At 47.2% G+C, this 24,275-nt stretch overlaps 1 protein-coding gene across 13 annotated transcripts in view; it reads left to right on the forward strand.

The window, feature by feature from the left end:
* MAP4 (microtubule associated protein 4) overlaps positions 1–24,275 on the forward strand; it is a 205,236-nt gene that overhangs the window by 88,294 nt on the left and 92,667 nt on the right. For all 13 annotated transcript variants that reach the window (XM_053409372.1, XM_053409377.1, XM_053409380.1 and 10 more), the window contains one exon: positions 22,289–22,420. In XM_053409372.1, coding sequence (XP_053265347.1) covers positions 22,289–22,420 — 132 coding nt within the window. The remainder of the gene's footprint in view (positions 1–22,288; positions 22,421–24,275) is intronic.

Genomic DNA, 24,275 nt, shown 5'->3' on the forward strand with positions numbered 1-24,275 from the left:
GGGCTTCAGCTTAGATAGTTTCCCTCTAGTTTCCAGATGGCAAAAAATTAAGATACATCTGCTTAGGTAAAGGTAAAGGGACCCCTGACCATTAGTTCCAGTCGTGACCGACTCTGGGGTTGTGGTGCTCATCTCGCTTTACTGGCCGAGGGAGCCGGCATACAGCTTCCGGGTCATGTGGCCAGCATGACTAAGCTACTTCTGGTGAACCAGAGCAGCGCACAGAAACGCCGTTTACCTTCCCACTGGAGCGGTACCTATTTATCTACTTGCACTTTGACGTAATTTCGAACTGCTAGGTTGGCAGGAGCAGGGACTGAGCAACGGGAGCTCACCCCGTCGCAGGGATTCAAACCGCCGACCTTCTGATCAGCAAGCCCTAGGCTCTGTGGTTTAATCCACAGCGCCACCCGTGTCCCTTTTCTGCTTAGGTAGCATTTATTTATTTATTGCCCCGTATCTTTCCTCCAATAAACCCAGGGTGGCATATGTGGGTCTCTGTCTGCACATTTTATCTTCAACAACAACCCTGCGAGGTAGGTTAGGCTAAGAGGCAGTGACTGGCCCAATGTCATCCAGTGAGCTTCATGGCCAAGTGAGGATTCGAACCCAGGGCTCCCAGGTCTTGGTCCAACACTCTTAACCACCACACGTCCCCTGCTAGAGTGGTGTTTCTTGAGGTTACTGTTCGTCTTAGGAAACCCCTTTGCCTTTTGTAGCACTGCTTTGCTTGCTCAGGACCCATCCATGCCAATTAAACCCATTCCAGCTGGTTTTCATTTGCAGTTGCCAATTTTTCAATCTGAGTCCTTAAAAAAAGGGGGGGGGAGAGAAGAGGCATTGCCATTTTGCCAGCAAATAGTAACCTTGGGCTCCTTGTTCATTGGTCTGGAAGAGTTGTCCAAGCCCTCCCCTGTGTTAATGAGCGTTGAGTGGGACGGCAGAGGGGCAAAGGTGCTTGGTGCCTGAATTTTGCTTTTGATACGATGCCATCTATTTCTTAATTGGTACACAGGATTCTGTCTTCCAGAGCTCCCTCTCTCTCTCTCGGTGTGTGTGTGTGTTCTGGTTGGTTTAAAGCAAGGCTGCTGGAGGGTTGCATTTTGTCAAAGGCAGGAGAGAGTTCTAGGCTCTGTCTGAACGGAGAATAAATATTTCATTTGCTGTGGAGTCTCGGGGACAGCCGGGTCCCGGCTGATACAACAGTTCTGTCTGGTTCTAATCTTTTTAAGCTTCCCTTCACTTCTGAGGCTGCATGTTCCGTCTGGGTCTTTGCATGGGTGTCTCTTCTTCCTTTACTTGCGCAGGAAGGTAAGGCTGCAATGCACAACATGCCATATTGCTGTAATTTCTCGTGGTAGCCAAAACTTGGAAACTAAGATGTGCTCCAAATTAGGAGTAGGGGTTTGTGTCTGTGTGTCTGTGGCCTTGCAGAGTGTCAGTTATCCATCCCATCGTTTCATAAAGCAACTTCAAGTGTGCTAGGAGATGTCTACACAACCTAGGAGTGATCCTCTCTACCCAGAGAGGATGCATTTTGTAAATATTTTCCCCCTGCTTAAAAGGTGTGTGTTCTCATCTCTCTTAGCCTGCTTTAATTAATTTTAGCAGCAGAAAATGCTTTGCTTCTGTGCAGATTTAGTGCTTCTCTATTGGGATGAAATTATCACTGTTTTTGACCCTGTGCTGAGCATATAATAGTGAGTAGTTTGTCTTCTCTGGGTCTGAATAAGGAAGAGGGGAGATGGTAAGAGTTCTTAATTCTGTTGCTTCTGTCCAGGAGAACATTAGCAGCAGCTGCTCTCCCTACGATGCTCTAAACTTCTGTTGGATTGAACATTCAGCTACTTTCTGACCAAGCGCTGAACACTATGGTGGCAAATGTGTGTTTTTGTGTGATAATTTCGGAAGTGAATAGATGGCAGATTGCCACCAATATATTTTGAGTACCAATATATTTTGAGTACCAATATATTTTGAGTGGTGGTACCTCAGGTTACATACGCTTCAGGTTACAGACTCGGCTAACCCAGAAATAGTGCTTCAGGTTAGGAACTTTGCTTCAGGATGAGAACAGAAATTGTGTGGCGGCAGCAGGAGGACCCATTAGCTAAAGTGGTGCTTCAGTTTAAGAACAGTTTCAGGTTAAGAACAGACCTCTGGAACGAATTAAGTACTTAACCCAAGGTACCACTGTAATATGGAGAAGGCTAATCTATGGTGAGCATTTCTGAACAGGGTATTTGACAGGTAGGGTGCATGTGTGTGTTTCATATTAATTGTTGCATAGGGTAAGCAGGGACTGCTGAGATAGCCACAGATGGCCCATTGTCACTTCAGCTATTGTAAGAAACAGCCTAGATGATGTCCATTGTGGTGACTGATAATTATACTTTAAATACTTAGTTATATTTCTTCCCTGTAGAGCAGTGGTTCCCAAACCTTTGGTGGCAACTTTTGGGGGACCTAAATTGATCCCCAGTGCCCCCTATCCTACCCCAGAAAAAGCATTATTCAGAATAGCATATAAGCATGGCCCAGTAAGTAAAATAACAAAGCAAAATTAAAAAACAGTAACAATTAATTGAACATTTATTCAAAATCCGGTTAACACTATTTAATTCAATTAATTCAACAAAAATGATTAACTTGATCTAGTGATACCAGCCTTTCATAGCCTGAAAGTCATTTAGACCTCCAGTGCCCCCTTGCACCCCCTTGCCTCTTAGATACCCCATGGTAATCCCACCACCCACCGGGGGGTTGTACTACCCCCTTTGGGAACCACTGCTTTACAGGCACTCCAAAAATGTGCTGCTTGTGATAGATTGCCTCTTTGCATGTGTGTGAGTAAGGATGGAGCCATATCTCTGTGCTGGGGTGGGTGCCTTGCTGTAGAACAATAGTGGGGAACTGGATCTGACCAGTGGACCACACGGATCCTAATCTCTATCTACCCTGCCGCAGAGACCAAGTTTGACAGGTGGGCGAGGCAGCCTACCTGCCAGTCACCTGGCGCCACAACAACGGCAGGTGCAAAAAAAGTGCGTGTAGCATTTTAAAGCTCAGACAGTGAGCTTAATAGTTGGCTCTGGGGAAGCACTGTGCAAGGGACTTTGCAACCACTGCTGATCAAGTCTTTTTACCTGACCCTGCATGATATCATCTATGATGTCATGTAAGACACCACGTGTAAGGCAGGTTGGTGTGGCTTGCCCCAAACTGCCTTGTAGGCCAGGTCTGGTGGAACCCATTAGACCTGCAGGCAGAGAACCCCGCCCTCTGCAATCACTTGTTCAATCTGGATTAAATGGTGTCAGTTTGCAGGATTGGATGGTAATACCCTCTTTCCCCAGATCTTGGAGAGCTGCTTCCAGTCAGTTGTTTGCTAAACATGCAGGAGATAATTTGTCTGACTCTCTAGAAGGCAACTTCACCTGCTGTGTCCAGGCTGCTTCGAGCTTGCTTCCCCACGTGTTGTTGTACCCCATCATCTCTGACCATTGGCTAAGCTGACCAGGGATGATGGGTGTTGAAGCCCAACAACATGTGGGGTCCTGAGGTTGAAGAACTCTGAGCTGTCCCTCTCTACTGCAAGACTTTCCCAAGACATGATCAAGGGAAGTAATTGTCCTGCCCTATTCTGCCTTGGTCAGACCACACCTGGAATACTGTGTCGATGTCTGGGCACCACAGTTTAAGGAGGATATCAACAAGCTGGAACATGTGCAGAGGAGGGTGACCAAGATGATCAAGGGTCTGGAAACCAAGCCTTATGAGGAATGGTTGAAGGAGCTGGATATATGATAGCCATCTTCAAATATCTAAAGAGCTGTCATGTGAGAGAAGGAGTAGGCTTGTTTTCTCCTGCTCTAGTGGGTAGGACCTGAACCAATGGCTTCAAGCTACAAGAAAGGAGATTCTGACTAAACATATGGAAAAACTGCCTGACAGTAAGAGCTGTTTGACTGTGGAACGGTCTCCCTTGGGAGGTTATGGACCCTCCTTCCTTGTGGGTTTTTAAGCAGAGGGTGGATGGCCATCTGTGTTGGATGCTTTAGCTGAGATTCCTGCATAGCTGGGGGTTGGACTACATGACCCTCGGGGTCCCTTCCAACTCTACCGTTCTGTGATTTGACACACCCACTTTATCAATGCCAACTGAAATGATCAGGAAAGCAGCTATTTTGTTGTTGTTGTTGTTTAGTTGTTTAGTCGTGCCGGACTCTTCATGACCCCCTGGACCAGAGCACGCCAGGCACTCCTGTCTTCCACTGCCTCCCGCAGGTTGGTAAAACTCATGCTGGTAGCTTCGAGAACACTGTCCAACCATCTTGTCCTCTGTAGTCTCCTTCTCTTTGTGCCCTCCATCTTTCCCAACATCAGGGTCTTTTCCAGGGAGTCTTCTCTTCTCATGAGGTGGCCAAAGTATTGGAGCCTCAGCTCCAGGATCTGTCCTTCCAGTGAGCACTCAGGGCTGATTTCCTTCAGAATGGAGAGGTTTGATCTTCTTGCAGTCCATGGGACTCTCAAGAGTCTCCTCCAGCACCAGAATTCAAAAGCATCAATTCTTCGGCGATCAGCCTTCTTCATGGTCCAGCTCTCACTTCCATACATCACTACTGGGAAAACCATAGCTTGAACTATACGGACCTTTGTTGGCAAGGTGATGTCTCTGCTTTTTAAGATGCTGTCTAGGTTTGTCATTGCTTTTCTCCCAAGAAGCAGGCGTCTTTTAATTTCGTGACTACTGTCACCATCTGCAGTGATCATGGATCCCAAGAAAGTAAAATCTCTCACTGCCTCCATTTCTTTCCCTTCTATTTGCCAGGAAGTGATGGGTCCAGTGGCCGTGATCTTAGTTTTTTTGATGTTGAGCTTCAGACCATATTTTGCGCTCTCCTCTTTCACCCTTATTGAAAGGTTCTTTAATTCCTCCTCACTTTCTGCCATCTATTCTGCAGCTATTTTAAGAACATATAAAGTGCCTATTTGGATCAGGCCAGTGGCACACCTAGTACACAGCATCCTGTTCTTGTGGTGGCCAGCCAGATGCTTGTGTGGAGCATGCAGCCCAGGACCTGAGCACAACAGCACTTTCCCTTTCCCAGCAACTGGTATTCAGAGGCACAATATCTCTTGATATTGAAGGTGGTAGCTGGTCATTGTAGATAGCAGCAAAAATGTATTTTGCTACAAGGCACTCTGCCTAGTAAAGGTAAAGGGACCCCTGACCATTAGGTCCAGTCGTGACCGACTCTGGGGTTGCGGCGCTCATCTCGCTTTACTGGCTGAGGGAGCCGGCGTACAGCTTCCAGGTCATGTGGCCAGCATGACTGAGCTGCTTCTGGCGAACCAGAGCAGCACACGGAAACACCGTTTACCTTCCCGCCGGAGCGGTACCTATTTATATACTTGCACTTTGACGTGCTTTCGAACTGCTAGGTTGGCAGGAGCAGGGACTGAGCAACAGGAGCTCACCCCGTCGCGGGGATTCGAACCGCCGACCTTCTGATCGGCAAGTCCTAGGCTCTGTGGTTTAACCCACAGCGCCACCTGCGTCCCACTCTGCCTAGCATGCCTTTAAATATATTGAATGCATGCAACCTTGAAAATAACACCTGAAAGTAAGTGTTTTAAGGTCTCCAGGGCATTCCGCCATGCACCATCCAGTGGATCTCAGTTCAAAATGTTTGTATATGTGCATTTAAAGAAAGTATGCGGCATTGCTGGCAGGAAGTGATGCAAGTTGAAGTCCAAAACATTCAGAGTAGGTTCCCTCAGGCTGTGCTCAGGTCATATATGTCTGTGTTTTGGCTAAACTCCCATCAAGCATTGTTCTGACTTTCTTGAAAATCCAGAAGGAGCAGTATTTTCGATTCTTACTCCCAATACTTGCTAAAACTGAGCCAGGAAAATTAGCTCTGATTCCTAGTCATTTGGAGTAATTGATCACATTTGACATTTAAAAAAATAAATGGCAGCATGTATTGTCCCTACTTCTCAATGCCAAATGCAAGGGTGGGATACTCAGTCCTTTTCTGCTTGCAAGGTTCATACAACTTCATGTCAGTTCTTCTGTTAACCTGCAGAGGAGCCAAGCTCTTTCTGGGGTAAACCCATTCAGTATGTGAGTAACTGTTTGGCCACAGTGCTCAGAGAGCACAAGAGAAAGCAGATCTCACTGCAAAGGTGATAGCCTGCCATCTAGAGGGTTGCAGGTGCGCTGGTAACTAGCACAGTGAAGTTTGGTGAGCAGCTTTTCAGGGAGGCAGTGGAATAGGGTGGGATTGCAGGCCCTTCTGCTGATACAGCCAAGAGACCACCAGCATTGGGACCCTTCTTTCTTGAACTCTTTCCATTCCAGGTGGTTGTCATAAAAACTCTGAAATTAGGAACTACTGCCTGTTTGATCACACACCCCATTCATCCCTTTCCCTCGGTGGTGGCTGGTGCCAACTATAATTAGTATGGCAGAAAGAAGGGATGTTGAGCCATAATGTGAATGTAGAAGAGCTGGGTTTTGGGCACACCATGGCCACAGTTCAGACCTTCTTTGTTCTGAGGTTGTTGGTGGATGCTGGAGCTCCCACCCCCGTACTGAATCTTCCAATATCTTGTGTCTTTGGATGTCCTACTGTAAGTTTAGGTTCACACAACTAATGTGGATTAAATCGCTCTGCTGCTTTTGTGCGACAAATCCACTTAAAACAAAAAAACCCACTCACTTTTTGCAGTTAGGAAAGTGGTGGAGAAATGCGCTAAAGAAGTGTGCGATGGACAAACAATTAACGGGGAAACGCACCCATGAGAAAATCAGGATGAATTCCCCTTGCTGCATAGCCACCCCGCAAACAAATGAGAACGGATGCTCGCTAAGGACCAGTCATAGTCTAACCACCACGTAAGCATCCATCTGAACAAACGCTCAAGAAATTGCGATGCTGGAAATAAATAAGGTCTGCCCTAGTGCTTTGAGAGGGTGTGAGGTCCCTGGCTCCCAGGTTTATCTTTTTGAGAGATAACTTGATTATTAAAAGCAGTCAGGCAGGCAGGCGCTGTGGTGTGGAGTGCTATTTCAAACAAGATAAGCAAAGCTGCGAATTCCCTGTGATGCTGGCGTGCTTTGCATCAATAATGCACCAGGGGGAAATGAGTGATCTATTGAGGGCAATCCCTTGATGGGGCTGCTGCTTTAAGGAGCCAGTCTTTGCATTGCTCACCTAAAGGAATGTAGTAGCTTACAGCGCACTCCCCCTGTCCCCCCTCAGTTAAAGGAAGACAGCTTAATTTATCCAGCTTCCTTCATCCAGTCGTCTCAGCTTCTGCAGGGCTTCTCTTCCCAGCTTTGCAGCCATTATTTCTTGCAATAACTGCAGCCACAAGCTGGTATTGATACCTGCTCCCCCTCTTTATTGATCTGTGCATCTTTCTGCTTTGCATGGATTCAGATACCGAAAGGTTGGTGGGGAGGGTTGAGCAGGAGAGAGACATTATGTAATGTGTCACCTCCTGCATGCTAGGTCTGCAGCATCTTCAACCTTGGCTCTTCCAGACAGTTATTGCGGCATCACGGCAAATTGTCCAATATAGGGCTAAGTGGTGTTTTTGTTGCTTACACTCGCAATTAAAAGTTGACATTCCAGCTGCAAAGTGAATGAAGTTTATAAAGGAAAATCTCTCTCTCTCTCTGTAATTTTCATTTTCACTTTTCCAATTCACTAAAAGCAATTATAACAACAATAGCAAGTAAGAGAAAATATCCAAGCAAGACAGGAAAAGAAAGGATATCAGGAGAGAAGGGGGAGTGGTAGTCAATCAACCTATGACCTTCTAAAGTGGGGTGGGAGGTATTGTCTTCCTCTTCCTTTTACTAATATTATATTATGTGTTTTGTGTTTTATGTTGTAAATTGCCCTGTGGTCTCTTGATGAATAATAATTTAAAAACAAATTTAGAAACAAAGCAGATAAAATGCAGAAGGCTAAAAACCATACATATATATAAAAGCAGTTAAAAATAATAAAGCTTTTTAATATAAAAACAAGAGCTATTAAAATACAGATCGTGACAACAGCACAACACTATTTTAAAGCCCTTTCCTTAAAGAGCAGTCAGTCCCCAAAAGCCTGTTGGAATGGAACATCCTTCACTTGCTGGCGAAGAACAATAAGGAGGGAGCCAGTCTTGCTTCTCTGGGGAGGGAGTTCCAGAGTCTGGTGCCTCTTGGTGAAGGAGCCTTTGCTGATGCAGGGCGGATGAGCCTTCAGTTTGGTTGTCTCAGTGGGGAATATGTACTATTGAGCTCTTTACCTTGGCACACCTTAAGAAGAAGAACCTGGCAATCTCCAGCTTCATCAGATGGATGAAGTGGGCAACACATGCAAAGACAGTAAACAAAGTTCTGGGGAGCGTCTCACTGGTTGAAGACTCGAGGGCGGTCGCATTTGGAGTGCAACTGAAGTGCAGGGCTAAGTGGCTGATATACAAAAATCCCTACCCTGGGCAGCTTTTGCGGAGTCTGGGGTCTGCTGCTGGGGGCAGCCAGCCAGCAGTTTGAAAGAGGGCAGTTTTCTGGCTGGGTATCATGTATACTCTTGCCAACAAAGGTCCGTATAGTTCAAGCTCTGGTTTTCCCAGTAGTGGTGTATGGAAGTGAGAGCTGGACCATAAAGAAGGCTGATTGCCGAAGAATTGATGCTTTTGAATTATGGTGCTGGAGGAGACTCTTGAGAGTCCCATGGACTGCAAGAAGATCAAATGTATCCATTCTTAAAGAAATCAGCCCTGAGTGCTCACTGGAAGGACAGATCCTGAAGCTGAGGCTCCAAGACTTTGGCCACCTCATGAGAAGAGAAGACTCCCTGGAAAAGACCCTGATGTTGGGAAAGATGGAGGGCACAAGGAGAAGGGGACGACAGAGGATGAGATGGTTGGATGGTGTTCTTGAAGCTTCCAGCATGAGTTTGATCAAACTGCGGGAGGCAGTGGAAGACAGGAGTGCCTGGGGTGCTCTGGTCCATGGGGTCACGAAGAGTCGGACACGACTAAACGACTAAACAACAACAACAACGATCATGTATACTGGGCTAACCTAAGAGGTGGAAGAAGTAGGAGTTAATTTACCACAATAACCACAATTTAAGAAGGATGTTGAGCGGCTGGAAGGTGTGCAGAGGAGGGCAGTCAAGATGATCAAGGGTCTGGAAACAGCCTTGAGGAACGCTTGAAGGAGCTGGGTATGTTTAGCCTGGAAAAGAGGAGACTATCCAAAATCACATTTGGACAGAAACTGTTTCTCAGGTGGCTAGTCCTAGTCTTTATAACCCTGTACCTTCTTCCAGAAGGCAGAAGCTGAAAGAGATCATTTCCGGGGTGTGCACTATCCTGCTCTATCTCTGCAGCTTTCTTATGGTACCTGGAAGCATAGATTTGATCCAAGGTGGGAAGAGTGGATATGAGAGGAGATATGAGAGCCATCTTCAAATATCTAAAGAGCTGTCACATGGAAGATGGAGCATGCTTGTTTTCTCCTGCTATGAAGGGTAGGACTCAAGGCAATGGCTTCAAGTTACAAGAAAGCAGATTCCAAATAAACATACAGAAAAACTTTCTGACAGTGAGAGCTGTTCGACAGTGAAACGGTCTCTCTTGGGAAGGTGGTGGACTCTTCTTCCTTGGAGGTTTTAAGCAGAGGTTGGATGGTCATCTGTCATGGATGCTTTAGCTGAGATTCCTGCATTGCAGGGGGTTGGACTAGATGACCCTTGGGTCCCTTCCAACTCTACAGTTCTATGAAGCACTATTATTCTAAGTGGTGGTCACAGATTGGTCAGTGGTTGGTGAAGTGAGTCTCGAGGCTTTCCAGGCGCTTTCTTGGTTTATCCTCTGCTGTATCTCATACTGTCAGGGCTACCCTAGGTCCCAGCTCACAAAGGACCAACGCTGCTTCATTGTTAAGTATAAAAGTCTTTATTGAAGTTCAGTTTCACTTCCAGAGCCGCAGCGCGCAGCCCCACGTCTAAAGTGTCAGACCACTGATGCTCCGTCTGAGTCTCCTCCCCCCTGACACCAGTTTAAGATCCTAGCCTTGATCCACCTTCTCCGCTGCTCCTTCCTCCTCTGGGTCCGCCTGCCCGCCGGGGTTCCGCCCTTTCTAGCCTCTTCTCCCGCTGATTCCCCTGAGCCTTCTCCCTCCCTCCGGCGGGCTTTAGGAGCTGGTTCCCCATCCGGGTCTCCTGCTGTTCCGCGCGCCTGCACATTTGAACTTGGCGCGCGCGCCCAGCCAGCAGCTTTCCTCCTGACCGTTTCACTGCTGCTGCCACTGCTTCCCCCTTCGGGGGGGCTAGCTGCAACTGACCTCCCTTCCGTTCCCCCACTCTCCGATGGAGGCGTGGTCAGCCCTGACTCCCTCTCTGGAGGAGACGCTGGCCCTGACACATGTGACTCCTCCCCCCCACTATGCTCTGGTGGGGAAACTGGTCCCGATCCTCCACTGCTGCTTTGGGGTTCCCCTCTGGCTCCTTGTTTCTGGTGCGTCCCCCCTGGGACCCCCCTTGCCCTGACCATCGGCGCCCCCTTCTGGGAATCTTCTGATTCGCTGGAGAAACTCATGGAATCTCTCGGGCCACTGTCATACTCCCCTACGCTGCCCTCGGATTCTTCCCCTTCGCTCTCCCAATCCTCTCTCCCCAGTGCTCCTGCTCCTGATTCCCTGACACATACTTACCTTCTCCTTGTGCTGTCCTTCTCCCTCATTCACTTAGCAATGCCAGCCAGCCTATGCCAACCTGGCGTCCTCCATGTTGGACTCCCAGACCCCATCTTCTGCCTGCACAGGGTCATGGCCCGTTCGCTGCTCTTCAAGAGGCCACAACTCTGCTTCTGATGCACAACAGTGTTCCAAGGTCAAATACCCAGTGCTGCATAATCCCTGCCCTTTCAAAAACAGCAAAATTGAAGACTCACTGGCCCAGGCTTGGCAGACGCCCTCCAGCACAACCGCGGCCGTTTTTCATGTAGGCAGAGCTGCCTTGTCCATGAAAGTCTTCTGACAACTCCAGAAACGTCACGTCTGCTTTGCATCAATTAAGGAAAGGTGGCGAGAATGGGGGGTGGCAGAGACTGTGTATCCTGGGCTTTTTTTGGCCATGCTTTCAATTTTCGAGTTCTAAAAATATATCTGGAGAAGTGTGAGAAGCCTAGCTCACAGAAGCTGTCCATCCTTTTCTTGAAACTTTCCAGGAGATGAGATATTTTCTATTTTTTGGTAATGTGCCATCATGGTATGCGGTGCTTCATTGGAACGTAATAAGAAATAGACACAGGTCCTTCTCTGAAAAGGCTTAGAATCTGAATCATAGACTTGGAAGGGGACCTAAGGATCATCTAGTCCTTAGCCCTGCAATGCATGAATATGCTGCTGTCCCATACAGGGATTGAACCTGCAGCCTTGCCGTTATCGGCACCAGGCTGCGGCCAACTGAACTATCCAGAAAGTAAACAACAAAAGGAAGAGAGAGATGGAGAGGCAAGAGTAAGATGGGAGCAAAATGGGCAAATTTCATCCCAATCTATTTAGGCTTGGTTTCAGTAGGACAGCCTTCTCCAGCTTGGTGCTCTCCAGACATTTTGGACTCCAATCCTATCAGTTCTGTGGTGTAGTGTAGCCCAAATCATCTGGAGGGAGCCAGGTTGGAGAAGACTGCAGTTGGTGGGTAGGGATTTCAAGAGGCCGGACACTGTGTAGCTGTGCCTCAGTACAAGACTTGGAGCAGCAAGGGAGACAGGATGGTCATAGGAGGAAGCAGAACTTCTGGTGATGATAAGAGGGTAAAGGGCCTGTTGGATCTGGCCAATGGCTAGTCCAGTCCACAGTCCTGGTCTCACCTTGGCCAACCAATGGGAAGGCCACCGGTGTGCAACAGCAGGCTCCCCACTTACTGACCTGGTATTCAGAGGCCTCCACCAGTGGAGCTGTAACCGCCATTGTGACTGGCAGCCTTTGATGTAGTGGAGAGGCTGGGATATTGATAAAGGTGGAAAGATGCATCAACTGCTCCGAATTGGTCAAGGTTTAAAGAGTCTACCTCGCCAATAGACTTGACCTGTTTGTTCTTCTCCTGTCTTTGTCGACTGGTAGAGCATCGAAACATTCTCTCGGAATTGGAGCATCATATCCGTGGAGCTTGGGAGAACATTTGGCATTTCGTACAGTGTTTGTGATGCTGCTGTCAAACCATATTCTGATCCAAATATCGAACAAAGGAGAACATAGCTTGGCTAATTCTGTTGAATTTATGACAATGCAGCTTCTGTCTAGCTGAAAGAGGAAGAGAGGTGTTGCATTCAGAGCTGTAGGATTTTCTGTAGTTGCACAAAGACAGTGAACAGGTTTTTTTTATCATAGCAGCTGCCCGAATGATGAGTATTTAAGACATACTCATCTTATTGACTATTATTGAAAATAGTGAGCATACATTTTTCTCAATACCTGTTGAGCATAATGATCACACTGACTAGTTATGCCATTTTAGAATTCTTTTGGAACCTTTTTTTTTTTAAATACTCATCTGTACTTTTGGATGATGTTGTTTACTCTTTTTTAAAAAAGTGCTCCTCAGCTTTACCTTCATGTTATTATTCTGAATACAGTGGTACCTCAGGTTAAGTACTTAATTCGTTCCGGAAGTCTGTTCTTAACCTGAAACTGTTCTTAACCTGAAGCACCACTTTAGCTAATGGGGCCTCCCGCTGCTACTGCGCCGCTGGAGCACAATTTCTGTTCTCATCCTGAAGCAAAGTTCTTAACCCAAGGTACTATTTCTGGGTTAGCGGAGTCTGTAACCTGAAGCGTATGTAACCCAAGGTACCACTGTATAGAAAAAGAGGGCATCTCCCAGTTTCGAGAGAGTGAGCCAATCTTTCGAAATCAGTCCTTCATGTAATGTAAACTTTATTGCCCGAGGACTGATGGATCTTCACAGTTTTCTTCTGCTGAAGATTAATATTCTCCTCTTGGGCCATCTTCTCCCTCCCATGCCCTCCCAAGTCTTGAATTAGCAGCCGGAAAAACAGCTAGTTGCTCGTTGGGGGGGTGCTTTTAAATGGGGCTTTCCTGGCTTTAAGTTGCTAAGTCTCGGAGCTGCAAGTCCCCTCTCCTTATGCAAATAGCTGCCTTGCTTTGATGTCGTTCATTTCATTTTATTTGGGTGCCCTCTGGAATTAATGGCCTTGCCTGAGCAGCGCATGACGGATTGGGGAGATCTGTTTCTCGCCGCCGCCGCCGCTCGTGCAGCATGTGAATTTGCAGCTCTTTGCCGGTGGGACTTGGGAAGACGAAACTAGGTCAGCGGCGCTTGTGCGTGTGCGAATATAGGCAGAGAAACGGGCTATAATCTCAGCATTAAACAAACCCGACTGTAAGGGCTGCGGGGGGTTTGCTATTTTAAGCGCTCTCGTCTCCCTGATTGCCAGCGCTCAGCGCACAGCAAACAGATAGTTGCAGGAGCCTTTGTGCTGGAGCCGAGAGGACGCTTTTTCCGTCGATTGCTTTTGAATGGCGCCCATTTAGCAAGCACAATGCTGTGCTTCCGTGGGCAGAAGGTGGGCAGGGTCATGGGTTGGAGCCCCACGTTGGGCGAAATATTCCTGCAATGCAGGGGGTTGGACTAGATGGCTCTGGAGGTTCCTTCCAACTCTATAATTCTATGATTCTATGATAAGGTGCCCTGCAGAGAGGCAGAAGGGGACTTAATTGCTCCTCTTCTCATCAGCGGGTGCAGAATGCTGCAGCGAGGCTCCTCACGGGGTCTCTGCCATGGGAGTATATTCGCCCAGTGCTTTTCAAGCTGCACTGGCTCCCGGTGGAGTACAGGGTCAGGTTCAAGGTGCTGCTTTTGACCTTTAAAGCCCTTCACGGCCTAGGACCCTCGTACCTACGGGACCGCCTCTCCTGGTATGCCCCACGGAGAGCCTCAAGGTCCATAAATAACAACACCCTAGAGGTCCCGGGCCCTAAGGAAGTTAGATTGGCTTCAACCAGAGCCAGGGCCTTTTCAACTCTGGCTCCGGCCTGGTGGAACGCTCTGCCTCATGAGACCAGGGCCCTGCAGGATCTGATTTCTTTCCGCAGGGCCTGTAAGACAGAGTTGTTCCGCCTGGCCTTTGGCTTGGAGCCAATTTGATTCCCTCCTTCTCTTTCTTTTTTCTTTTCCTTCTCCTCCTGCGATGAGGCTACATTTTAATGTTTCAATATTTTAATGTTGTATTTTAATTTTGTTTTTAAGTTGTAATCATTCAACTTGTTTTTATTATTGCTTGTAAGCCACTCTGAGCCCGGCCTTGGCTGGGGAGGGCGGGGTATAAATAAAAATTATTATTATTATTATTATTATTATTATTATTATTATTATTATTATTCTCTCCAGGCTGTTAGGCAGGCAATAGCAAATCACCTAGAATGTTTAATCTCAGGCTATTCCTTCTTTTCCTTTGAAGCCACAGCTTCATTAGACTTCATAGGGCAGATTTCCAGTGGGGTCCAAAAGATCCTTCCTTCGTTTCCCTGCTCTTGTCCTCACCCATTGCACCTCTGCGGTCTCCGTCCCCATAACTGCCAGCAGCTCACACAGCCAGGCCTGGCTTTGAGCCACATCTGTGGTCTTTGCCCCAGCCAAACCAAACTTCCTCCCTTGAGAGAAGCTGGGCGGTTGGTCAGCACCCTGTGGCTGGCTTTCTCTATTCGGCCTGTAAGAGCTGTGTGTGCTCCACAGTTTCACAGCTGGCTGATGGCTTAGGGGCAAAGCATCAACTGCATTTTTAGCCTGTATTTGTTGTATGGCATGTTGCTTGGCTTGGTTGCATTCTGCCTCTGTTTGTTGAATTTACTCCCTGATTGCATTTTATTGATTTGCTTTTGCATCGTGCATTTCCTCCGAGGACCCTTGGGTCCAAGAGGCATCTGGTTTCGTCCTGGGAGGGAGATTAGACAAGCAGGTTACTGGCTTGGTGTTACTCAGTGACCTCTAGGTCTGAGCAGTGATTTGAATCCAGGTCTCCCTGATCATAAGAACATATGGAGAACCCTCCTGGATCAGGCCAACAACACATCTAGTCCAGCATCCTGTTCTCACCTTGGCCAACCAGATGCCTATTATGGGAAACCCGCAAGCAGGATTCGAACACAAGAGTCCTCTCCCCTCCTGTGGTTTCCAGCAGCTGGTATTCAGAAGCGTTGCTGCCTCTGAGAGCCAGTGTGGTGTAGTGGTTAAGAGTGGTGGACTCGTAATCTGGTGAACCGGGTTCGCTTCCCCGCTCCTCCACATGCAGCTGCTGGGTGACCTTGGGCCAGTCACACTTCTCTGAAGTCTCTCAGCCCCACTCACCTCACAGAGTGTTTGTTGTGGGGGAGGAAGGGAAAGGAGATTGTTAGCCGCTTTGAGACTCCTTCGGGTAGTGATAAAGCGGGCTATCAATCCAAACTCTTCTTCTAACTGTGGAGGCAGAGCACAGCCATTGTGGCTAGTAGCTATCAATAGCCCTCCATGGTGAAGAATGGAGCAGTGCATTACTCACATTCATAAAAACCTGACCTTGCATTGTTAAAAGTCTTTTTTTAATGTCTCCCCCTAATAACAGTGGGGGAGGTGGTTGTACTCAGTACAAATATACCTGGTTACGAAGATTATTTTTGCTCTAATGAATTCAATGCTTTAAAAGTCCTTGACCAAATCTTCTCCTTCACCTTCTCTTTGGCTGGTTCAATGCCCAGACTTGGGCCTTAGCTGCAGAAGAAGGTGCTCTCCATCTTCCTTGCCTGTGTGCAGTCATGCAGATGGGATTGACCTTGTGCAGAGAAGCAGTTTGGAAGCCTCTGAAGCTCAGAAAGAGCTTTCTAGCCTTTTGCTTTTAGGCCTCGATGTCCCTGAGGAATGGAGCCTTTGTCAGCTTCTCTTCCAATCTGGTGCCTCTGTTTTGGACTACAACTCCCATCAGCCCCAGCGGGTGGGTCAAGCTCATGCTCACAAAGTCAAAAATACTGAAGATTATTTTTCAAAGGTCTGGTGGGATGAGGCTTGCCTGTTACGTATGGTAATTCTCTGTGCAATAATAGTGGCCTGTTAAGAGTGGTGTCATTCTAACGTTCCAGATGGCTTATACAGCCACACAGATCTCTGCAGAGCAGATGATGAAACAGGCAAATAAATTTGGTTGCTGCCCATAGCCAAAGTTTATTTTTGTGTATGTGCGTTTTGAGGCTTGAATCAGCCCCTGGTTAAAGTCTTGAGAATGGTTCAGCCAACTGAGGCTGATGGCTGTTGTCATTTGGGGCCGTCGGTTGTGCATCATAAATCGACCACATCACTACATTCCCCATCCCAGTTAACGCAAGCCATCTTTGGCCTCCATCTGTTCAGAAGCAAGTTTCACACACTACAAGGTTAGGGTAGCTAATTAAATTTCCCTGAGGCTGGCCTGCGGGTGCATCTTGGGAGTGTCTCCCAACGTCCGCTTGGCACCAACTTGCCTAACTGGCTACCCATAACAGAAGAAGCTTTTGAGAGATTAGTTGTGCTCTGCGGGGATGGACTTACCAGTTCTCCCATGGACAGAAGCGGAGAGCTGCCTGAACTGGAACTGGTAGCAACCACGCACATCTAAAACATGTTGATAAGAATCAATTTAAGATCAAACAGTCACAGTACCTGGCACCTGGGAATTGTGTACTCAGCTCCCGCTTGTGAGCTTTCCCTCAGGGACCAGAATCTTGAAATAGATGGGCTGTTGGCCTGATCCTGCTGTGCTCTTCTTCTGTTCTCATGTGCTCTTTCTCTCCCCCTGCCCAACACTGTTCTTATAAAACTATCTCCTAATTGTTAGCATGCAGAATTTGGTACACGCTGGTAAACAAGAGAAGCAGGGCAAGAAGACCGTTCCCTGTAGTAGGCACAAAGAAGTGGGACTTGCAACAAGTTTCTTAAATGCATTTCATGTCTCGTGAGCATGCTGATATTTAGCAATTCCGGGTTTCCAACCTGTTTTATGGCCCCCCCATTTTTCTTACTTAATTCCCGCAAACTTTGGATTTTCCCCAAGTCTGCCGATGCTTCCCTCTTGCGTATAGATGGTGATTGGCAGGATAGTACAGTGGTACCTTGGGTTACAGACGCTTCAGGTTACGGACTCCACTAACCCAGAAATAGTACCTCGGGTTAAGAACTTTGCTTCAGGATGAGAACAGAAATTGCACAGTTGCAGCATGGCGGCAGCAGGAGGCCCCATTAGCTAAAGTGGCACCTCAGGTTAAGAACAGTTTCAGGTTAAGAACGGACCTCCAGAATGAATTAAGTTGTTAACCTGAGGTACCACTGTACCAACAAGTAGCTGGAAGTGGTGATTGAAGACAAGTGCAAGCTAATTCTCTAGCATTCTCTGCAGATTCTCTAGCATCAACCCCACTGAAAAGGGATGCTCTGTTGCTTAGGCACACGGTTGCAGGTTCCTTGGATCTTGCAGCAGCTCCTGCTTTCTGTCCAAGTGAGTCATTTTGGGGCCGCAGGCGAGTTCATGAAGCCTTCTGTCGTGAATCTCCCTTAGGCACAGCATCACGAAGCTTGCTCGAAAGGAAGAGAAGTCTAAAAGTGATGCAGAGAGGAGCACTTGCACCAACTAAATGTGACACGGCACAGTTGGATCAGCTAAAACTGCAGCATGAGATCAGGTAGCACTTAGCTGGCCTTGGGTTTGCTTAGCAATGCCAGTCTGCAGAAACGAGTTGGCATCGTCGCTGCTGCCTGTCTCTTTCCCTCTAGTGCTTTTGCTACAAAGGGGGGGGGGGGATTATAAATCCTTCTTTGAATCCAGAGGCCTGCAGAGCATTGGAGAGAAGCTGTTTTATATTTAGCAGCTCATAACAAGAGTTCCTGTGGTACTTCTCTCCCTGCCATATTTGCATGGCTCCCCACTTCCCCCCTGTTCCCAGAATGCCTTGTGTTTCCAGGGAAATTTGCCCTCCCACTGTTTAAAGACAAAGACTTCAGTAGCTTTGGCTCCTAGGGATGCTTCTTCACGCTGGAGGAAAGCCCATCTTCCAACATCTCAGAGCAAATCTTTCCTCTGGTATGACATGATGCAAGTCGCGGCAAGTTAGGACTCCATTTGGCCTCTGCTCCAAGCTCTTCGGGTCTTCAAGCCCTTGACAATTCCTTGCCTGTTACAGGAAAATTGTTGTTGTTGTTGTTTAGTCATTTAGTCGTGTCCAACTCTTCGTGACCCCCATGGACCAGAGCACGCCAGGCACTCCTGTCTTCCACTGCCTCCCCCAGTTCAAACTCATGCTGGTAGCTTCGAGAACACACTATCTCGTCGTCTGTCCAACCATCTCGTCCTCTGTCGTCCCCTTCTCCTTGTGCCCTCCATCTTTCCCAATATCAGGGTCTTTTCCAGGGAGTCTTCTCTTCTCATGAGGTGGCCAAAGTATTGGAGCCTCAACTTCAGGATCTGTCCTTCCAGTGAGCACTCAGGGCTGATTTCCTTCAGAACGGAAAGGTTTGATCTTCTTGCAGTCCATGGGACTCTCAAGAGTCTCCTCCAGCACCAGAATTCAAAAGCATCCATTCTTTGGCGATCAGCCTTCTTGATGGTCCAGCTCTCACTTCCATACATCACTACTGGGAAAACCATAGCTTGAACTATACGGACCTTTGTTGGCAAGGTGATGTCTCTGCTTTTTAAGATGCTGTCTAGGTTTGTCATTGCTTTCTCCCAAGAAGCAGGCGTCTTTTAATTTTGTGACTGCTGTCACCATCTGCAGTGATCATGGAGCCCAAGAAAGTAAAATCTTGCACTGCCTCCATTTCTTCCCCTTCTATTTGCCAGGAGGTGATGGGCCCAGCTGCCATGATCTTCGTTTTTTTGATGTTGAGCTTCAGACCATATTTTGTGCTCTCCTCTTTCACCCTCATTAAAAGGTTCTTTAATTCCTCCTCACTTTCTGCCATCAAGGTTGTGTCATCTGCATATCTGAGGTTGTTGATATTTCTTCCGGCAATCTTAATTCCGGCTAGGGATTCATCCAGCCCAGCCTTTCGCATGATGAATTCTGCATATAAGTTAAATAAGCAGGGAGACAATATACAGCCTTGCCGTACTCCTTTCCCAATTTTGAACCAATCAGTTGTTCCATATCCAGGAAAATACCGCTCTGGAATTCTGCTTTGGGAGGGATGTAGCTCAGTGGTAGAGTATCTGTTTGCTTACAGAAGTCCCAGGTTCAAAGATTGATGTCTCCAGGTAAGGCTGGGAGAGACTTCCCCTCTGAAGCCCTGGAGAGCTGCTGCCTGTCAGTGTGGACAATACTTAGCTAGATGAACCATTGGTCTGATTCGACATTCCTTCTTTCCACCTTGCTAGCTTTACAGGAGTTTCTCACCCACTATGGATTAGATTTTTAACAGCATGCACAACACGTGGATTATTCTCTCAAACGCTGCCCTTGCTGTGCAACCTGATCTTCCCGGTGCAGCGCATGGGGCAGCCTTAAATCCTTGGGCTGTGCCCTCCTTGCCATAGTCAACCGCGTCACTCTCCTCCCTAGCTGTGCAATAGGCAGGAGGCCTTGGAAGGAAGCCACTCTGCCCTTTGCCAAATTTGAGGCCTGTGCATGGCAAATGCAAGAAGGGCTTTGAGGCGCTTAAAGGATTTTAAAAATAAATCAGCTGTATAATCATGGATATGTTAAACAAATAGACACATTGCAAAACACGAATGAAAGCGCCTTTCTGGGAGGGTAAGGAATGCTTACGCACTGGTGTTAAAAACTTGCAATTCGGTAAACAGGGTACCACTCTGCGTGAGAAGAAAATGATGGCAACAACAGCTTTCTTGTAGCATCATCACTGAAGGAGCTAAAATTTTGAGGGAAGGGGGCAGAGGTAAATTAGTAAGACCCACCAGTATTGTGGACAATCCAAAATTGAAAAATGCTAAGTGCTTGATCTAAGAGGATGCTTATCTGCGTCAGTTCCTGTGGTTAATAACTGTAGCATGGTAACCATAAATGATCCTTGGGGTGCAGACTGGAAGAGAGAGTCACCACTTTCTCTAAAAATAATGAGGTTTAGTGTACAAGGGGTGGGGTGGAAATCTTGTAAGAGAATAAGCACAAGTGCTTTATTATTCTGTGAAAATGTATCCCCCAATTTAAATCATGTTAAATGTGCCCTTCCTGATCAAATATTTCCGTTCAGATACATTTGTCCTTTGGAAGAAGTGTGTGGTCGCTAAGAGACTTCTACTTTGAGTATGGAAGGATAAATAAATATCTATTGTGCAGCGGTCTGCAGACCACAATTCCCTTGCTATATTTGAACATACTTTGCATGGACACCAACATTGGTTGGATACCTGTTCAGGCATTTGAATGGCATATCTCTCTCTCTCTCTGGGAAATTTAAGATGGGTGTTTATCATTTTGTGAATGCGAGCTGATTATTTTTTAAATCTCCTTTTTTGTTAATTTCCTTTCTTCTTTAACAAAGCTGCAAGTCAGTTTTAAAAAAGAAGGGTGAGATGCAGATGCAATAAGCAGTCTGCATTATTTTCTGAGAATAGCTATCTGAAAAAAGTTTTGCTGCTTTCTAGGCACATGTTAGCACCCAGCGATGTGACCCTGAAACACAGGATGTTGGTGTTGGCTCTCTGCAAAGCGCTGCACTGGTAGCAACCTCCTGTGTCGCTCCAAAGGGGATGCATTGGAAACAAAGCAGCTCATTCTGGTATAAAGGGATGGCTGACGGCCCCTGACTTCCTCCTTCTCATGAAGACAAGCAGCTGCAGCCCTCCCAGAAGTTTCAGAAACAAACAAACCCAATGCAAACGGTTGCCAATGGCGGAGCATTTTACATACCAGCTTTTCACTGCGAGGTCTCAAACACAATCCTCTTTGTTCGCTTCTCTTGGACTTATTTACATGAGTAAGCCTTGTGGCTCATTCTGTCATTGGCCGTAGCTATCACTGAAGTGCACAGGGAGAGTGTCTGTGGCCTGAGGTTACCTGCTACGTGCATTGAGGTGCTTGCGGTGACATGGCCTTTGGCACGAAACCCTCTTGTCTGGTGACGGGGAGGAGAGAAAAAGGGAAACGAGGGTTAAGTTGCAAATGATGCATCGACTTGGGGCGATGGAGGACAGCTGAGAAAGCTGCTGGTTCTGTGTGACAGCACAATATTAAGACCAGCTTGTATTGCAAATTGTTCACCAAGGTAGGACAGAGGGGCTGCAGGGACAGGTCAGTAGGCAGGTGGGGAAAAGGTGTTTATCTGTGTACACACAGAAGCACATGACAATGAGTGTGTCTGTGTTCATGGCAGTGATTATATAAACAATTGTTTTGACATGCTTGCTAGTCTAGGCTGCATCAACAGAAGTATAGCGTCAGGATCAAGGGAAGTCATGGTACTGCTTGATTCTGCCTGGAATCCTCAGTCCAGTTCTGGGCACCCCAGTTTAAGAAGTAAATTGACAAGCTGGAACGTATGCAGAGGAGGGTGACCAGGATCATCAAGGGCTGGCAACCAAGTCTTGTGGGGAATGGCTGAGGGAGTTGGAGATGTTTAGCCTGGAAAAGAGGAGACTGGGAGGAGATATTAGAGCCATTTTCAGGTGTCTGAAGGGCTGTCACGTGGAAGATGGAACAAGCTTGTTCTCTCCTGCTCCTAAGGCTAGGGCTGAACCAATGGATTCCAATGACAAGAAAGATTTCAACTAAACATTAGGAAGAAGTTGCTGATATTATGCACTGTTTGAAAGGGGAGCGAACGACCTCAAAAGGTGGTGGACTCTCCTTTCTTGGAAAATTTTAAGCAGAGGTTCAATAGCTATTTGGGATTCTTCAGCTATGATTCCTACGATGACCGTTGGGGTCCCTTCCAAGTCTACAATTGTGTGATTCTGTACCGATGAGGAATGAGCAGGTGGGCAGGAGAAGGAAATCACTACTGTAATACTTCTGGGAACTTGTAAAAGAAACTTCAGAATGCTAAGGCACCACTTGGCTTGACTTGGAAAAGGTTCTCCCATAGGTTATTGTACAGCGGAGGATTGAATGGAGACATGGATTTGCTTGAGAGAAGGAGGATGACCACTGCTTGCTTCTCTCCATTGTGAAAATTGTCCTTAGTTTAGTGGGCTGTAGCTTGCAGGTCCAACTGAAGCTCTTCTCTAACACAACCAAGGGCTCGATTTGACTTGCCGGTTATCAACGATGCTTTCCCTTTTCTCTTCCCAGTGTCCCCAGGAAAGATCATGGATGAAAAGATGTCCTACAAGGAGTTTCTGGACCGCAATGATTCGTGGACAATGGACGACAGGGCCCATTGCTTTGATCCACAGCCAGCATTTAAGCCCATGGATGTGACAGGTAAGAAGTAGCTGCAGCTGCAGCTTCACTGAGAATGGAAGCACGGAAGCCTGCATTTTTATCGAAATCCCCCTGAAATTTCAAACCTGAACGCCATTCCAGGAACAATGCCTGCTTCCAGAAGTGTGTTAGATTAGTGTGCCCCGCCCCCTTTAGGACTTGCTTGCTTGAAGGAGTTACCTTCCCCATCCATCACACCAACCATCTTCATCAGAGTCTGTCCGGGTCCTCTTCTTCATTGCCCAAACGAGGGGTAGCCAATGTGGTGACCTTCAGATGTCATTGGACTACAGCTCCCATCATCCCTTTTCTTTGGCCATGCTGACAGGGGCTGATGGGAAGTGGATTCCAATGACATTTAGAGGCACCGCATGGACCATCCTTGGCCTAAAGCATCTTTCTTCTTGTGGGTTTGTCAGTGGTGGCTTCCATGTGCTCGGAACATTCCACAGGTTGACTATCTGCCGTAGGAGAGAAACGAAAAAAATACTTCAACCATGATTCCACAGAGGCTCACGCACAGACAGCCAATATTTTTTCCACTACCACAGCATACTTGGTCCTGAGTGCCTTAACTGAGATTCCTACATTGCAGGGGGTTGGACTAGGTAGCTGTTGAGGGTCCCTTCCAATCTACAAGTCTATGATTCTATGACTTTTTTCAGTGCACACTCCACCGTGACTCAAAGATCTGTTTCTTTGGGTGTAGTCACAACCAGCTTAGGCCCCGTGAACATACATGTGGAGCTAGGTATGTGAAATGAGCCTGCCAGAATAGGTCAATGGCCCATATAGTCCAGCATCCTGTTCTCACAGTGGCCAAACAGCTGCATATGGAAAGCTGTAAGCAGGAGCCAGACATCAGAGCACTCTCTCCTCTTGTGGTGTCCAAAAACTCATATTCAGAGGAATGATGGCTCTCACAGCCGAAATCGAACACAGCCACCATCATTGGTAGCTGTTGATCATCCATGAATTTGTCTAATCCAGCCTTTCTCAACCTGTGGGTCCCCAGATGTTGTTGAGCTACAACTCCCATCACCCCTGGCTAGCAAGGCCAGAGCTCAGGGATGATGGGAGTTGTAGTCCAACAACATCTGGGGACCCACAGGTTGAGGGAGTTCCACTGTTTAACCATGTGCTGTGCTTTATATTGCTGTCCTGAATAATAACAACAACAACAACAACAACAACAACAACAACAACAACAACAACAACATATTGCTGTCCTGAATAACAACAACAACAACAACAACAACAACAACAACAACAACAACAACTTTTATTTATATCCCTCCCTCCCCAGCCGAAGCCGGGCTCAGGGCAGCTAACAACAATAAAATAGTACAACATTCTAAAATCATTTCATTATAAAATTAATTCAACTCAAATTGATGGCAACCATTAGGCTAAAATTATGTGAAGATTGCCAAAGGAGGGAGTCAGGCTGTGCCCTGACCAAAGGCCTGGTGGAACAGCTCTGTCTTGCAGGCCCTGCGGAAAGATGTCAAGTCCTGCAGGGCCCTAGTCTCTTGGGACAGAGCAATCCACCAGATTGGAGCCACAGCCGAAAAAGCCCTGGCTCTGGTTGAGGCCAGCCTAACCTCTCTGTGACCTGGGACCTTCAAGATGTTTTTGTTTGAAGACCGTAAGTTCCTCTGTGGGACATACCAGGAGAGGCGGTCCCGTAGGTACGAGGGTCCTAGGCATTCACTTCCAACATCTTCTCCTGACTGCCCCCTGCCCAAAGAAACCCCTACAATGTTCTGAAAGTAGATTAATTCCTCTGTCCATCAGCCCCTTTCTCTTGCCGCTTGCATCCAACCAAGTTCTAAAAGCTGGCATGCAGAAAAAC

Source organism: Podarcis raffonei, chromosome 12 (genome assembly GCF_027172205.1).
Source record: "Podarcis raffonei isolate rPodRaf1 chromosome 12, rPodRaf1.pri, whole genome shotgun sequence".
Classification (NCBI taxonomy): Eukaryota; Metazoa; Chordata; class Lepidosauria; order Squamata; family Lacertidae; genus Podarcis; species Podarcis raffonei.